The sequence below is a fragment of the Diadema setosum genome, chromosome 22 (assembly GCF_964275005.1).
Source record: "Diadema setosum chromosome 22, eeDiaSeto1, whole genome shotgun sequence".
In the NCBI taxonomy this organism is placed as follows: Eukaryota; Metazoa; Echinodermata; class Echinoidea; order Diadematoida; family Diadematidae; genus Diadema; species Diadema setosum.
In genome coordinates this window covers 12,127,653-12,145,791 of record NC_092706.1, presented here as the reverse complement: position 1 = coordinate 12,145,791, position 18,139 = coordinate 12,127,653, and the positions used below count along the sequence as shown (strand labels likewise).

Here is an 18,139-nt window from a genome sequence, read left to right as displayed (position 1 = left end):
AGCAGTAGCAATTCTTTTTTTTTGGGGGGGGGGGGGTGGGGGGTGGGGTTACTTTTTCAACTATGAATGCCTGAGTCTCATGAAATTCTGGAAAAGAAGTGCTATTTTATATTCCGTAGTTTGTCAGTTGACAATAAATGGAGTTCATTTGCCCTAAAGATGAACCAGTGTTGATTGTTAAAAGCAGCAGGATATTAACGAAAGCATGTATTATATCATTCAATTTGTATGTTTGCTTTTCTTTTATTGATGGAGCCATCTAAATTTTGAATAGATGTATACATACATATTTGTTTCCTGTCAGATGTTCCATTTCTGTCTTTATTTATTCAATTTCTTCTTTCATATTTTTTCTTCTTCCTACAGCATTCAGATATCCACCACCATGAAAAGGATACAAATACTGACATTGTAAGTACAAGATGCAAACCTTGCGTTTACCTTACAAAGTTTTCATGAATTGAATTTTGCAGAAGTAAGGGAAGGAAAAACTATAGATACATGTCTAATACTGCAGTAGTTGTATGTATTTTGAAACAATGGTTTCAAATTTGATTTTGCATTATGTACATGTAACTGATTAATTCTGGTATTTCTAAATGTTCAAATTCACAAGCTGCTCAGTGTACATAGAGCATTGCATTGAGGTTAGAGCCTACTGGAAGAGATTTTAGTAATTTGAACTGCCAGTAGGAAATTCTCAACCAGAGCAAGTTGCATGGAATGAGGCATCAGCAAAACCCTGAGCAGAACAGACAAGTCATGAAACAGTCACAACTTGAAGGATGATTTTATTGCTGACAAAGTCACATGACTGCATGTAGGTCATGTGACTGGTCATGTGACTGCCACTTGTATCGCTCCCCAAACTCATAAAACTGGCATCCAGTGTCTCTCACTAGTATGTTGGAACTAAGCATTCTGATAGCTGCATCTCAATGGGACCAGTTTTTGCCATAAAAAACCCACCACCTTTGCCCATCACATCTTTCCTTTGAGTTTAAAAGCAGATACCATACTGTAAGTGCAATTCCCTATATGGTCGCTGACTAATGTGTGTACTGGGCAAAGCAGGTGCCTGAAAAAAAAATGGCGATGTACAAGCTGTACACCCTCGCTTTATTCTGGGGGAAAGAAAAAGACATCCTTGTCCTCCCCCTCCCCCTCCCCCCCCCCCCCCCTCAAAGAAAAAACAAAACAAAAACAAAAACAAAAACAAAAACAACAACCAAATAAACAAACAAACCACACACACAAAAAAAAACCCAGGAAAGTGGAGGCTCAAAGTGTCACAATATTTCCGCTCAGTATCATCATGATATTGTACATACTGATTTCTTTAATATCCAAGGTCATGGGTGATTCCATTATAGGCTTTCAGGTTTATTTTTACCACCATGTTTTGCTTTGTTTTTTCTCGTAGTAGTCAATGCTTCATTGATTGTAATGAGAGTTCTGACAGATGATGGCACGGTGGGGATGCCTTTATCACTGCATGAGTAGCTACATCATGGCCACAAGTGCTGTTTGGACGTTCGCACATGTCATGCAAATCATACTTTGACCAAATCTGGGACCTATTTGGCAGTTAAATATACATGTATTTGCTTAAGGTTTTAGCGAGGAGCGTGTAAGCTGTCGAGCATGCAGCTGTATTCCAGACGCCCAAAAGGGAAGTGTCCCCTCTCTCCCCCTACAACAGTATGTGATCACACTCAGGGCCATGTTATATTGACTCCAGCAGGTTATATTTAGCATGGTTTTCAGGTTTAAGATTTACACATGTATTACATCATCAAACACATTCAACATAATATGATCTTTTTATATATGTGTGGTGTATGCTGTTACAACATTGTTAGGTGTTGGTATTTTACTGCATGTAACATATATTTAGCAAACTGTTTTTTCACGAATCAGGACTCCCTGACAATTTTGAGAATGGTTAAATTTGTGATCATGGAGTACAGTATTGAACATGGGAAATGTACACATGCATGTCCCATTCATGTCAAAGTCAGAGTAAATATTTTTGTGTGTTATTAAATTCACAGGTAGCACATGAGACCCACAAAATTTGTGAAAATGAAAACCTTGCGATGAATACAGTGTATACAGTATGCAAGAAATGGCAAAAATATTCTATGTGTACGGCTGTTGGCATCTAGTTTTTTTCCCCAGAGCCATAGCCAAATAGGCTTCAAATACCAATATTTAATAGGTGATTAGGTTTCCTATAGTGTGAGAGGTGGATATTAACAGAGACATTTGTCGCCAGAGAAGCATGTGGTGTAGTATGTCCATTTCACATGTACTGTACACCTTGGAAATTTTCACCTTGTGGAAAGTTTCGCTCACTTCATTCAATATGAAACTAGCACGAAAATAAATGTATGGAGATTGCGAAATAAGTTCAGAAGGATGGTTGATGAATGTAGATAAAGGGTTCTCTAAACACATCCAGTAGTTGCATTTAAGTGTGACAGTTTCAATGACTTGCTGTCCATCATCTTTCTCAAACGATGGCTAATAGGCAACTGAAGATTTGGCGCCAATTAGCAATCACCCAGGTGTGACATCCAGATGATAGTGCTGTCATAAATGTCAAACAGTTGGTACCCCCCCCCCCCCAATCCCGGTTCATGTTGTGGGGGGTTCTCTTTATTTAGATGATCTCTCTGATATGTCTGTTTAGGTCCGACGGGAGGGGATGGGGTTGGTAGTGAGGGAGAGCCAGGACCTTTGCTGACAGAGAGGAGGGATAATCTTCCATATCAGGGCAATTTCCCTCCCCTCCCCTCACCCAGGGACAATTACAATGTACCCCTGTAGATCACTGCTTCCAATAGTAAAGAGGACCTTTAATTGTAAGAAAGCAGAGAATGAGGATTAATCTTATCGGACCACCCATGTTTCCCCTCTCTACCGCATCTTTGATCATCAATCCTAATTCTTGTTTCATAGCTTCGCATTCACACAATATGAGGGACTGTGGTAGCATAATTATACAGAAGGACCATGCGCCAAGATTACACTGGAAGCATTGGTAGACTGTGCCTTTAAATTTGCTCAGTAAAAGCATGCTATAAAATGGGGAGGTGCTCGCAACCGTCTCCTGTGTCGTAAAATGGCGGTCATGTGATACTATTGTAGAAATGACTAGAAGAGCACTCGGAGAGAGTAGACCTCCACAAAGCAGCTCATTTCCATCCATACATATGCAGAAAAGGTTGTATTTCCTAGTGATGATAAACAATCCTTTCTAGTTATCTCTACCTTAGTTTCTTGCTGCACCTCGAGCATGCACTAAGTGCTTGTATGCGCATCTCAAATACGTGCATTTCATCATTTATTGGTCCTATATCCCAATGATTTTAACCCGTTGAGGACGAGTCCCGAGTATACTCGGGCAGCTGTCTATGGGAAATGCGTGTTGTAGCAAAATCAAACCGTCCTCAACGGGTTAAAAGAATCCTTCAAAAAATTCCAAATAATTCCTGGATCCAGAGGCTGGTCCGGATCACTACCAAAATTTGACCATCTGTTCCTTGTGTCATTATCAACTTTTCCTGAAAATTTCATCCAACTTTGCAAGCAGACAGACATACACGCAGACAGACTGACAAAACAATGCCGACAAAAGTATAACCTTTTAGGTGGAGGTACAAGCTACAATGTAATTACATCAGTCTTTGCTTCATAAAGTTCAAGTCAAACAGCCAAATGCAGGAAAAAAAAAATAACAGCCAAAAGCACACTTTGCCATGCCTTGTTTCATGTCAGACTGGATAACATGTATCACAATCACAATAAGTTTGTATCTCCGAAAGGTTCAAAACATTGCTGCCTGTCTAGTGTCATCATCATTTTTAGGCTGTTGCCTAGTGACCTTTCATGGATGACAGAGCCCTCTGCTGATGACCTCAATGATATTATGTTGGCTATTATGATATTACATGTTAGTTCACCCATCCATACCTCAGTTGGTACTGTAGAGCAGAGGACTAGCAGATAGTTATTATGTTCACTTAACCATATGCGTATATCTTTCCAATGTATGCTCACATTAGATGCATTATGAATTGGCGATCGTATATGCATACATCATCAAATCTGTCTACCTCTCAAACTATTTATGTATCGATCTACAATGTACGTACATACTTTTCTGTCTTTCAATTTCCTTTCTTCTATTTTCTATCATATTTCTCCTCCCCTCCTTTCTTTGTTTAAGTAAAAATCATATAAATTACATTATCTTTATTCCTGAACAAGTTGAACACTGGATCTGTACCCTATTATCTTGCCCACACAGGAATATTGGTGGCTTCCTGAGTTGAATGATACCACAGGGGAAGCTTACTCAAAGAGATTGCTGGTAAGTCTGTGTGATTCTTTTTTTTTTTCTTTTTGTTCGTTTGTCATCAACTCTCAGCCCATTTACAATTTTACCAGTTTGTCAAGAGAACTAGCTTTTTGAGGTGTGACTTTTCTTCAATTTGTCTCCCTTTAACTATCAAAAGCCATTAAAGGGATGGTACAGTATTGGAGATGAGAATTGGGCTTTTAACTTTTTGTGAGATACCAAGAAAACACTTATGATATAGTACAGAGCGTACCATTTTAAGAGGAATTCAAAGTTTATTTGATGAAAATTGGGTTTGGAATGACTGAAATATCCAAAAACAAAGTAAAACAAAGCAATCGTAATAGAAACTGTGGGTCCCACACTTTATTAGAATCACTCTTTTTTGGATATTTCAGCCACTTCAAAACCAATTTTCATCAAATAAACGTTGAATTCCTCGTAGAATTACATGCTCTTTCATATTTCATAAGAGGTTTCTCATTATCTCACCAAAAATGTTAGAAACCTGAAATTAGGTCTCAACCAAAACTATACGATCCCTTTAAGATCAAGAGAAGCATGATAAAGCTAAATTTGCTGTCTGCAGCCATTCACATGATCCTGTAGGATAGAGTCGGTAGATGAAACCCTGGAGCTAATGATTACACCGCACAGCTGTTTCATCAACGCTGTATGATATTCATTTGTTTGTTTGTGTGTTTTTTGCAATTTCACACTTACAGAAGGCTGAGGTGAAGCCTTTTTTCGTGGTTCATGGCGTCGGGACGTGGACCATAAAGCTGAACGACGGCTCTCCGACTGCCCTTGAACAGTTCCAGAGTAAGAGACGTATATTCCTTTAGAGAGAGATGAAAAGCATAAAAGTAGATGCCAAATAATTTGCATAACTGGTTTTATTTTTGCAGATTTGCAAGTAAAACAAAACAAAAACTAGAGAAACACTTTGAGAGCACAGACCTCTGCCAAGCCAGCAACTCACTTCCATCCATACACGCATGCAATTTCCCCAAATAGAAGCCTTTCGTTCATGTTATCAGCTTCCAGTTGCACGGCATCTTGCCCGAGCAGAGCAAGCACTTTAGTTTGCATATTATGTATGAAACCTCCAGTACGAGCGGCTTGAACTCCCATGTTCATTGACCCGAAATGGCGAAAGATAAAAAATCCTTCAAAAATCCACATACAAATTTTTGGATCACTGCCAAAAAATGTAATCATCTATTGCTTTTGTCATTATCAATGGTTCCTGCAATATTCATTCAAATTCGTTCACAACTCTTTTGAGTTATTTTGCACACAGACAAATAAACAATTAAACAAGCAAGCAAACAAATTAATAAACAAACAAACACACCAATGCCGATTAAAACAAAACCTCCTTCCTTAGAGGAGGTTAAAATCGTGAATTCAACAACCTGCCAAAATACTACCCTTGGGTTATGAGTATATGTGAGTAGTAAGTGTGAGAGCATTGTACATACTGTATATGCAACATAGGCAGGCAACTGCTGCACACAGATGCATGGCTTGGTGGCTACACGCACATATGATTTTATAGCTATATCAGGGAGGTGCTAGAGAAGGAGAGGCAACTAAAGCTCTCCTTTGAAGTCATGCGCGGCACCGCCGAGAAGTTATGCGTTCAACTACAGGTGTTACCCATGTGCTTTGACAAAAGAGAGCATCAATAATCGGGACTAGTGCTCTCACATCTAGAAATATTTGCTCCTACTGCAATTCGCTCTCTCTTTCAATGTGATGGCAACAATGAATTTGTGTACTTTGAATTGGAGCAGCGAATCAAAATGCAGTGTAAAACTCACAATTTTAACAGCAAATAGTTTAAAAACACGCTTTAACGGAGAACTTTATTTGAAAGATCAAAATATCCCCTTATTAACAGATAGAAAATTAACATGCGGAAATGTGCGCATTATAGAAAAAATTAGGTTTTTAAGAGGGCCTAATTTTCATTTCCTTTCGATTTGTGAATTACGAAGAAACTAGAAATACATGTTAATAATATTGAATTCTTTCCTAAACTATTCTAAATCAATTCGAGTATTCCATTTAAAATTTTGCGGTGAAATAAAGCTTGTAATTCAACGAAAGGTGAAATGCGTTCTTTGTCTCCGAACTTCGTCTTGCAACTAGAGCGGTGCCGAGCATGACTTCAAAGCGTAATGGAATGCTAGACATCACATTGTAACGCCTTGAACCCATGAATTACGAAGAGTTGCCACTTCATCTCTGTAACACCTCCCTGGCTATATGCTGAGAGCATGCAAGCAGTACAGTATTCATGTTCATTCATTAGTAGACATACTAGGAGGCATGCATCAGCAGCAATCAATCAAGATATCAGTGCTTTTAGTTGCGGTCGAGGGGATGCGGAAGAATAATTTCGTAATTGGAAATGCCATCGCTGGTAATGCAGGCCCGTTTTGTGTTCCCAGTTGGAATTTGCTCACTTAGCACCATATTCAACAGAATTACACCTGTTTTTCCTTCCTTTGCAGTCTTTCCCATTAACAAATGTACTGGCTTCTGCTGATAGGTGATTCCCTACCACAAATTCAACTGTCGTACAACTCCTGATAAAAATTTTGCCCCCCCCCCCAAAAAAAAAAAAAAATGTTTAACACACGAAAAATCTGTTCTACACAGCTGACTCTTTGTGTCTTTCAGTTTTCCTTTTTATATCATCCATATCATTGCCTATGATGTCAACATTTGTGTAATCTCATCAAAGTTAAGTTCTTTCCTCTGCTTGTGTGAATGGAGAGAACAGAATCTTCTTTACATTAAAGTGAGTCTGTTATTTGTTTATAACAATACTCTTGATTTGTTTTTTGTTTGTTTGGTTTTTTTTTTTCCAGAAAATCTCACCAAAATGGCCCCAGTCATGGATGATGTGGCACGTCGGATGCCATTGATCTGGATGCTGCAAGGTAAACTATGAATAGATAGCCTGTTTGCACATTTTAAGGAACTTTGCGACGAAATGTGGTCTACATTTTAGGCAGAGACTATCGCACTGTTTGAGACAAGGAATGAATCCTGATAACGCAAGGGTGATATACATTTTGAACAAAATGGCTGTGATTTGTGAAGTAAACTCTGCAATGATTTGAGCATGTGGAGTATGGAGTGGAAGAAGAATGTTGACATTTGCCTCTGCAGCTATTAGGGAGTCGTGTGATCATGGTCATTAGAGTTCTGCGTTTAAACTGACAAAATTGTTGGTATGTGGGACACAAGATATTGCGAGTAAATTTCTCTCGCTTTTTTCTTTAAAAAAAGATTATGTTCCATTTGAATGAAAATGTTTTATATGCTATGGTTGATCATCAGGAGTGTTTGGTGTTGCATTGGATCTTACAACTCTGGATTTCTTACTCCCCTCCTTATCAGTAATGTAGTGTTTGGGGTATTTTCTGTGTCAAAAGCCCCCAGGTACATCTTGTTCACTAGGGCATAGTCTTGCAAGACATCACCCTTGATGCGATATTGAAACAACAAAAGTCCACACATTGCTATAGTCTATCTTGTCTCCTACTGGAAAACTTAAATTCCCACTTTACAACAGTGAGGTTAAAGTCTGCCAGTTTCTTTTGTGTCTTTTTCAGTACCTCAGTGCACCTGTGTGTGTAATACTACTTGGCTGTTGTAAGAATCCATAGGTTTCATGAGATTTTACAAGACTTTATGTGTCTGTTACAGAAATGTCAGAAGGGTGTCGCTTTATTCACATCTGCCCAACAATTTTTTTTTTTCTTTTTAGGGTTTTGTGCAGTGCCTGAGTGTTGAAAAGGTCTTCCTTTTTCATCTTTCAGTATATGTGATGCTTTCTTACAGTTATGAAATCCTTTTAATCCTTTTCATTCAATTATAGTTGCTAACTTTGTAGTCCAAGTTCACAAAGGTACAAATTTGTAGTTAAGATCAAATCCATGGTGTAAATCTCATCTGTAGACCAATGCATGCATGGAATGGACATACAAATTTGTACCGCGTACTTTGTTCTTGGAGGCATCAGCTTCCATTCATTACTAGATACTAGTAGTAGTACTTGTGGGCGTATGTGATGTGTCTCGTCCATTTACAGAGCTGAAATTTGGCAGAAAGCATGGACTAGATTTTATGTGCCCTTGTGAATTCCGCATCCTTTTTACAGCACCTGTCGAAAAGGAGCTCCTGTGGGACGCAAGAAAGATGATAACCAATGAACAGCTGGATCAGTACAACTCGGTTGCCGAAACTGTCCTGTGAGTGGAAGGAGGTGCCTTGTTCGCCCATATTGATAGTTGTTTTTTCTGTTTGTTTGTCTGTTAATTATCATTCTGTCTATTATCGATCTATGAATTAATTTTTTATGCCCCGCAACGAAGTGGCCGGAGGCATTATGTTTTCGGGTCGTCCGTCCGTCCGTCCGTACGTATGTCCGTACGTACATGTACGCGTACGTCTGTACGTACAGTTTTTACGTCCGTCCGTCCCGTTTTGTTTTTGTCGATATCTCAAGAACCATGTGGTGGTTTTACATGTACATCAAACTTGGTATGAGGGTATATCCTTGGGGGATAATACTTTGTGTGGATTTTAGGGTCACAGGGTCAAAGGTCAAAGGTCACAGGTTATTTTGTGAAAAAAAAAATTGAAATTTCATGTTTTTCTCCATATCTCGCAAATGGTTCAAGGTATCTTCATGGAACTTAGTATATATGCTTGTACCGATGGGCAGTGATTATCTAGGGAAGTTGGGGGTCATGGGTCAAAGGTCAGGGGGGTCAAAGGTCAAGGTCAACTCCTCAAAATATCACTGCTTTCCTTATATTTATGCAATGCCTGAAGGATTTTTTTTAACTTGATGTATGCATGTATAACCCAATATATATTCTGTGGGAAGTTTCTTGCCAAAAGGTCAAAGGTCAAAAGGTCAAAGGTCGAGTGAAAGTGCTAAATTGCACTTCTTCCTCCATATCTCAAAAGTAACTCAAGGTATTATCATGAAACTTACATATTTATGCATGTTCTACCTAACAGTGATTCTCTTTGGAACTGTGAGGTCAAAGGTCAAAGGCCAGGTTTAGATAATACTATTTTACCATTTGATACTGAAATTATACTTTTTCTCAATACCTTGAAAATTACTCAATGCATAAACTTATAAAAGGGTCAAAAGTCAAGTAAAAATCATCAGTTCCCCCAAATACCTGCACTCTGACGTTTTAATCATTCATCCAATTTAACCTAGTTCTAGGAAAGTGAACATTCAGCACATTTGTGGCAAACCTGTCATTTTAATATTTTGCCAATTGTGTGAAACTTTCATCACACATTGTCAAGACATTGTACTATAGACCTATTAGGAGAACCATGCATTATGGCGGAGGCATACACCAGTCGCCGTAGCGACATTTCTAGTTTTTTCTATTTATTTGTATCCATCTTATATCGTTATAGCTGCATGTGTATATGTCTGTCCATTTATTTGTCTTTCTGTATGTACATTGTATCTATCCATTAATTTTATCCATCTACACTCTCTATTCATCTGTCTATCTATCTAGATCTATCTATCTATCTATCTATCTATCTATCTATCTAATCATCTATCACCCCTCTTCCCTTTCCTTTTTCTCTGTTTCTGTGACCTTGAGTCAGGATATGTACAATGTAAGTCTTTCTACAGTCTGTATATTAACAGTATATGTTTTCTCTTCTCCCTTGTTTTGTCTTGTCGATGCAGAGCTGACACCCATGTCCATATGTGGCATTCATCCGTTACCATAGCAACAGGGACAAGGAAAGAAACTGTAGATGGGCTCCATTTGGCTGACCAGCCTATTGGTGATGTAAATTGACTTCTTACTTCTGCTTCTTCTTTTTGATGACATGGTATCTGCTTCTGCTACATTTGCTCCGGTCTCATTTTCTCCAAGGATTTCGGGTTAGGGTTGTGATAGGATTTTAGGTTTAGTGTGATGTGAGGATTAGGATTAGGGTTAGGGTTATGTTTGTGGGTAGGTTTTATGTTTGGCTTAATGTGCAGATATTTCATGGGAGCAATTGTCGCAGGAGTAGATGTTATGAAACCCTTCTTTTTCCTTCTTATTTGCTCTACAAGCTATCCAATTGTAGGAATCCATGAGTCTTTGCACGGTGAGAGAATTTTAATCTGCGCAGATTCAGAGTGTATCAAAACAACTGTCACTCGTAGACAAGGCCTCTTTATTACACTAATAAGTTTCCCAAACTGTGAGAGCTGTATGTGTTCTTCTGTTGTCAGTTTCATTCTGCCAGATCTTTAACAGATTTGGACAACAACCTTTCGCCATGTGTCTTCAAATGAGGTGCAATGTTAACGTGTTTGCAAACATTTGCAGAATTGATCCATGTACCCTCACCAATGAAATTTCATTTCTCTCCTGCAATTTTTGTCTGGCAAATGAATTTCGAGAGTCAACCAGAAGAATACGGATAGACATTTCTGGATATAAAAGACATTACCTAAAATGCCCAGGGTGACTGTGAGTGACAATCCTCTTGGAGTAGTGACAACTTCTTGCCCTCCCTTGCTCCCCCTTCTCACTCACACATACCATCTATACTTTTCTCTTCCCCTCTCTCTTTCTTTTCTACTATCTCTCTCTCTCTCTCTCTCTTGTTCTCACATGCTCTTAATTTGTCTCTCCGTCCCATTTTCCTTTTTTCTTCAATCTCTATCATCATTTTTATCATCATCACCATTATCATCACCATCGTTACTAACACTGTCATCATCACCATCATCATCGATACCAACATCATTACCACCATCATTATCATCATCATCAACATCCCCGTCAACATCACCATCATCATCACCATCAATATTTTCATGATTTTACCACCATCATCATCACCATCATCATCATTGCTATCGTCGTTATCATCATCATCATCACCATCACTGTCATCACCACCATAATCTTCATCACCACCACCATCATCATCACCACCATCATCGTCATAATCATCACCATCATCATTACCACCACCATCATCATCACCATCATCATCATCGCCATCACCATCATCCCCATCATCATCACCATCATTATCAACACTGTCATCATTTATACCAACATCAACACCACCATCATTGTCATCATCAACATCGCCATCATCATCTTACCATCTTGCAGGATGTGCAAATACTGCTGAATAGATTCTGCAATAAACAGGTCAACCCAAGTGATGCCACATGCTGCGTGGATTCAAGCGCTGAAATGAATTTCATCCAACAAGCAACGTTTTGCTTCTTTCTGATTATGTAAGTTAATCACAGGTTGATCACTCCTCTATAAGATTGAAAGCAACCATTGACAACAGTAAATCAAAATCCAATATTGACCGTGCATCACAAAACCCACAAAAAGTCTCACAGGTTGATTTTTTTTTTTACATGTACGCCTGAAAAAAACATACATGTGTGTTAATACAGCTGATTTGGTTATACTGTTTCTTCTGACAGAATAACACTTTTCCAATCTGTATTTGAAGTTTGTTTGCATAATACTAGCTGAAATAGCATGTTTGTTTTAACATTTTGTTTTATTTAATTTCTTTTTTAATTTCAAGTATGTTTTCTCCATTTTCCACCTACGAAGTGGCATGAAATTGTCACTTAAAAACCCCACAGAGGCTTTCAAAATAGTCAGTAGTAGCTTTCACACTTGACGTAATTGTGAATAGAATGTTCCTAAACGAGTCTACTATAGTTATGGGTTAATCTGATAATCCCTCAACGTTGGTTGCAAGAAGGTTTTAATCTCATTCCTCTTGAGCTTGATTTTCCATCAGCTATTTTTGGCAAGTTAGGAACGACAAGCTTGATTAATTGTGCATCACTTCAGGGTTGAGAATCTCCTCTTTTGGAATATGACCTTGTCTCAAAAATCTCATCTGTTACTTTTCTTTGAGTGTCGCCATGCAGGGTCACATTGATCTACGAATATATTCAGATCGGTTTTGGAATCAAAAGATAATTAAGTGAATTTTGAGGTGTTAATTCATCATTAAGCGCACTTTGTTCTCTAGGTTTGCAAGTGGGAAAAGTGTCCCAAGTCAATAGAATTTCTTCTCAGGCTTGGTCCACAATCCTTAGTCATGACCATTGTGATTACGTGTACTACTATGAAATAAACCAAGCAGCTTTCTATCATTTAAAATTTATTCATGCCTTCTAACAACAACATAGCATGCCAAGGATTTGCCAGGTATAGCAACAAGTACAATGTGCAAAGTAGATTTCAGATGTTGAAATACATTTTGTATTTGTTGCCTGATGGGACACAGCTGAGCAAGTGATTCTTGTATATTTCTTTGGGAATTATAATTCAAAATAGTGTAATGGTACTTTATGGTAGTTTTGTGCATCAACTGATATTTGCCAAATTAAGAACATGCCAAAGTATTGTCTCCCATAACATGAATGCAATGTACTGTAAAACTAGAAACATTTGCCACATAGAAACTTTCACGAATTGGAGCTGATGGCCTTTTTTGCTGCATGAAATTATCAGGAATTGCCACTTGCGTTAAATGTATTGTGTAGACAGACACTGTCATGTGCATTCCACTTTCAGAAATCTTGGCTCCTCGCGAAATTTACAAAAGTTTCATGCTCACAAAAATTTGTTTCCACAGTACAGTATATTATCTTGGAATTGTGTGTCTAGATCTCGCCAACATCATTTTACAGTACCCTTTCAGGATAAATCATGCTCTATGATTTGCGGGTCAGCAGTAATTTGGAGCTGCATGTCAGTCCGATTGAGACTGCTGAATTTCTTTTTCTCTGCTTGGGCGCAGGTTTATCTTTGCAGTGTTCCTCAAGATCCAGTCCCTTCGTAGGGAGAGACTGCTCAGGTCTTCGTCGCTTAGCAACGCAGATGCCGAGGCAGCCAATCAGGTGGCAGAGGAGGGCTCGGCGAGCAAGAAGGAGGAGCCGCACTGGGTCGACACGTGGTACACCTGCACGAGTCACCTGGCGAGATACGGTGTTGTCATGGCCTACTTCTACATCTGTGACAGGTTGGTACCTTTGTGTCTTTGAGCCTAGCACGAATTCATTTTGATAAGGATGTGTGCTTAACCTGTTCCATACTGAATGTTGAAACCCCTATAGACTTAATACAGAGGTCACCAAGTTCCTGTATGGAACCAGTTAACAATGTTTGTGTGTCCCTTTTGCCACCCTGAAAATTAGATACCTTTCATAAGCTGGTACAATAGAGGTAGGTAATTTCAGACCTTTCCGTTTGAATGATAAAACAGAAAATGTTTTTATGATGGGCGGGGGGAGGGGGGGGGGACACTGCTACACATTTCTGGTGAATTTATTCGAATTCTGAAAAAAATTCCAACTGTTATTCTTGGTACAAAAGGGGAGGGAATTCTCAAGTGACGTGGGGTTAGTTTTCCATTTTTATTTTGAACACTCTGAGGTGTATTGCAGTAAGATTTTATACGCAATGTTGGGAGATGTTATTCTTCAACCATGCAAAATTTAGTGACGTTTGCAAAATGAATATTCAACCTTTAAAGGGAAAATGTGTATGCATGTGTACTTAATTTATAACTAATTCTTAAATTCTTTAAATTTTATAGGACTAAAGTTTGTGTCTCCCTCTCAAATCAGCAAGTTACCTTGTAGATGTAGATGCCGTAGCTCTCCTTCCTCTTTCTTCCTCTTTGTTTTTTGCAGCTTTAGTGAATTATGCTACTTTCATCTAATCATTCTCCAATGGAAGATATGGAGTGAAATTTAGAGATGCCATTTTGATGAAAATTTTGCTGGTGTGTTCTACTTATATTTCTGCATTCACTCAATCCACATATGTATTTGGGTTTCATCCCCCATTAAACACATCAGGTCATTTCATTTTGTCTCAGGTGTTAAGGGATAGTTTTCAAATTAATATCTGATACTTTGCTTGCCTTTTCTTTTCTTTTTTTCTTTGGTTTACATAGGACAGATCTGTTCCCAAAGAGGCAGAAATATTATTCCAGCAACTATTTCTTCTTTTCTGTCTCTGTGGCATTCCTGCTTTGCGTGTTCTTTCATAAAACCACCAAAAAGGTGAGATGGCCCCTCTCAGATTTTGTATATTGTTTGCTTTGAGCAAGAAAGGTGTTAACTCAGTTTTGTAGATATAGTTTTGTTGCTAAGTTATGGTAACTAATGTGTCCTCAACACATGCAGTGAATAAGGAGAAAAATGTTTTTGCATATTTCATATCAAATTTGCAGTACAACGTGTAGGTTCTGATGATAGCAGTAATGATAATTGTAATTAAATTAATGATTGTGATTATGATAACAACAGCGTATAATGTAAAGTATTTTTACAATGCAGTGATAGAATTGTCGTACAGTGTATGTATTAAATCTTAGATTAATCCTCTGATTATTTGAGCACAAAATTCATATGGCCATAAAGTGCCAATATGTGTAGTCCCACATGCATGATTAATTTGGGGGTTTTCTGTCTCTGCTTTGATTCACAGCCCAGTATTTTAAATCTGGACCAAACTAAGGAGTGGAAAGGATGGATGCAAATTTGCATCCTCATCTATCATTATTGTGGTGCAAGCAAGGTGAGATACCTACTGTATACGCCATATATTTAGCGAGTCTAAATTTTCGCGAGTCGGGACTTCCCAACGATTTCGTGAGTGGTTAAATTCGCTATCGTGGAGTACTGCACTGAACTGAGAAATGTATACCGGTACGTGTGCGTCACATTGAATATCAGGATCAGAGTCATTATTTTCGTGAGTCTTTAAATTCGCAAATAGCACCTGACTCGCAAAATTCATGAAAATGAAAACCTCGCGAAATATTTGGCGTATACAGTATTTTGGCCTCCGCCGTGAAGTGTCACCAGAGGCATTATGTTTTCGGGTTGTCCATCCATCTGTCTGTCCGTCCTTCTGTCCTTCCATCTGTCTGTCCTTATTCAATTTTGTTGACAGTGTAACTAAAAAACTGTTTGAGGTAGCCTAATGAAACTTGGCACATATACATTGTATGATTGATGAGTGGGCGAAATTGTGCCTTACAGCTTTTTGGGACACATGCTCAAGGTCAAAGGTTAATGTCAAATGCTCAAAATTTCACTATTTCCCCCCAAATCTATGCAATGCCTGCAGGTTTTTTGTTTGAAACTTAAGTGTATTCATGTATTACTAGATAGAAATTCTGTGGGAAAGCTTTTAGCCATAGGGTCAAAGGTCAAAAAGGTTAAAAGTCGGGTAAAAATGCTTACCTAATATTACTTCTTCCTCCTTGTCTCGGAAGTGGCTCAAGGTATCATTATGAAACTTCATACGTACAATGTACAAATGCATGTGCTGCCTGAAAGTGATTCAAAGAGTCAAAGGTCAAGCAAAAATTCTCCAATCCCTGAATACTGTATACGCTGTAATTTTCGCGTACATAAATTTTCGCGAATTGCCGCTGTCACACATTTTCGCGAGTGGTTAAATTCGCGATTGGGGGACCAGAGAAAATATGAAGTGGCAAAGAAAGTGTGAATTTTCAACTTACTAGCAAATAAGAATGATACAAGTTATACACTGCATGAAAAAAAACTTACCAAACTCTGCGAACTAGTAAGTTAGAATTCAACATTTTTGAAGTGGTTAAGTATATCGCACTAGATTTCTGACGAGTGGTACGACGGGTACGAGTAAATTCAGCAGCAACCAGTTGGAGCATACGAAGCCCCGGCCCCTAAAGTTGACATACAGTACTTGTAAAGACGTAGCGGCATGCAAACGCAAGAGCTATAGCGCACATGTAATAAAGGGTGACACGCCGCGCGTTTGTAACGTTGTGGTGCAATGAAAAAAACAGAAACAACAGAAAGTGGAATTTCTGGCAGAAATAGTATTGCGCCGTCTACTGTGCTGTGCGAATGCTACTTACAGCGACTGGGCTGTGTATACTAGTAGTTCGATGTGGACGTGCTATATGTACGTAAACAAGCTTAGCCAGTTTATATGGTCTGTTTGGTAAGCCGTGACATGGTATACTAGTACTGAAATGTTCGTATCATCAAGGCAAGGGATTCATTTTGGAAGGTAATATTTTTGCGTGTTGTTAATTTTGCGAATAGCTCCCGACTCGCGAAATTCACGAAAATAAAACCCATGCGAAATATATAGCGTATACAGTACCTGCTCTCTTAAACAATATAGCCATTCATCCAAATCAAACCTAGTAGACACTCAGTACATTTGTGACAAACATGTCTTTTAATTTTTTTTTTTTTTTTTTGCCAGTTGTGTGAAAGTGTCATCACACATTGTCAAGACGTATACAGACCTACTGGGAGAACCATGCATTATGGTAGAGGCATACCAGTCGCCATAGCGACATTTCTAGTTTTTTCCTTTCTCCTTATCTTAACTTTTTTTTTTCTTCCTCCATGGGTCAAATGATATGGCAAGCTCTTGTCATGATGATTTTCTCATGAACACACGCTATTAGAACAATAAGCACAATTTTCAGAAAATTATTACAATGCTTGTTGAATGGAAATATGTATTCATTTTATTGTATGTTTTACATTATGTATTTACTTTCAGTTCTTATCTTTCAAATGTACACTTTGTGTGTGAAGATGTGTATGTGAGAATAATTTGTACATAAGTGCATTACCGCTGTACTTGTGGTTACAGTGGTGTAACTCAAGCTTCTGGATGCGTAATCACCCAGTACTGTATACGCCATATATTTCACGAGTCTAAATTTTCGCGAATCGGGAATTCCCGACGATTTCGCGAGTGGTTAAATTCACGATCGGGGAGTCCTGTACTGAACGGAGAAATGTAAATGCGTACGTCACATCCACATTGGGATCAGAGTCAATATTTTCGTGAGTCTTTAATTTCGTGAATAGCACCTGACTCGCAAAATTCGCGAAAATAAAAACCTCGCGAAATATTCGTTGTATACAGTTTATCAATTTGAGTATCAATAATTAGGATACAGCAGTGCTGTTGTTGTTTTGATTACACGTGTGTATACATTTTTGGCAGCTTTGATACATATGTCTTTGTAAAGAGTACCAGGCATTTTTTCTCCTTGAATGGATGGTGGTATGTGATTGTATGGTCACCCTAGGTTTAGGTACAGTACTCGTGTGATAATTAGGAATCGCTCAGGGAAGAGCCCTGCAGAAGTGTTTTTTAAATGTAACAACATTTTTACTTGTCAATTTCACAGCTCAGGGAGAACTACAACATGCTCAATGCAGACAAATGTTGGCTGAAAATACTGTCACTCATTAATGTCTAAAAATGATTACAAAAATCCAGAGAATTGATCACGAGGATTTCATTATTCTGTCAGAATGTTTGTTTTCCAAGCAATTCCAGATAGATTCTGCCAATTGTGCAACCAAAATATTCACAGTAGAACTTAGTCCATGGGAGTACACTGTAAGGTGACATTCTGCTGGCAGTAATGTTGAACACCTCAGCTTCTATTTACGTACCTCTTTTTGTATTACTGCTTTGTCTGCTGTAAGATATCATGTATACCTGTTGTCATGGATATCAATTGGTACAGTAAATGTGCAAGTGTAATTGGTTTAATAGTGAAATATGCATACACCAATTGGTGTGGGGCAATTTAAGCAGGGACTTATGCTGAAACAGGAGAAAAACTTGTTTTCCTGACTTCTGCCTATTTGAGTGTAGGCCACTATGGGGT

The 18,139-nt window shown here is 38.4% G+C and overlaps 1 protein-coding gene across 1 annotated transcript in view; it reads left to right on the top strand.

Moving 5' to 3' along the window:
* LOC140245139 (N-acetylneuraminate (7)9-O-acetyltransferase-like) overlaps window positions 1-18,139 on the top strand; it is a 60,814-nt gene that overhangs the window by 22,614 nt on the left and 20,061 nt on the right. Inside the window, exons 4-13 of the mRNA XM_072324738.1 lie at window positions 367-411; window positions 4,316-4,378; window positions 5,092-5,188; window positions 7,249-7,320; window positions 8,547-8,637; window positions 10,122-10,227; window positions 11,560-11,687; window positions 13,229-13,450; window positions 14,390-14,498; window positions 14,926-15,015. Of these exons, the coding sequence (XP_072180839.1) occupies window positions 367-411; window positions 4,316-4,378; window positions 5,092-5,188; window positions 7,249-7,320; window positions 8,547-8,637; window positions 10,122-10,227; window positions 11,560-11,687; window positions 13,229-13,450; window positions 14,390-14,498; window positions 14,926-15,015 (1,023 nt within the window). The remainder of the gene's footprint in view (window positions 1-366; window positions 412-4,315; window positions 4,379-5,091; window positions 5,189-7,248; window positions 7,321-8,546; window positions 8,638-10,121; window positions 10,228-11,559; window positions 11,688-13,228; window positions 13,451-14,389; window positions 14,499-14,925; window positions 15,016-18,139) is intronic.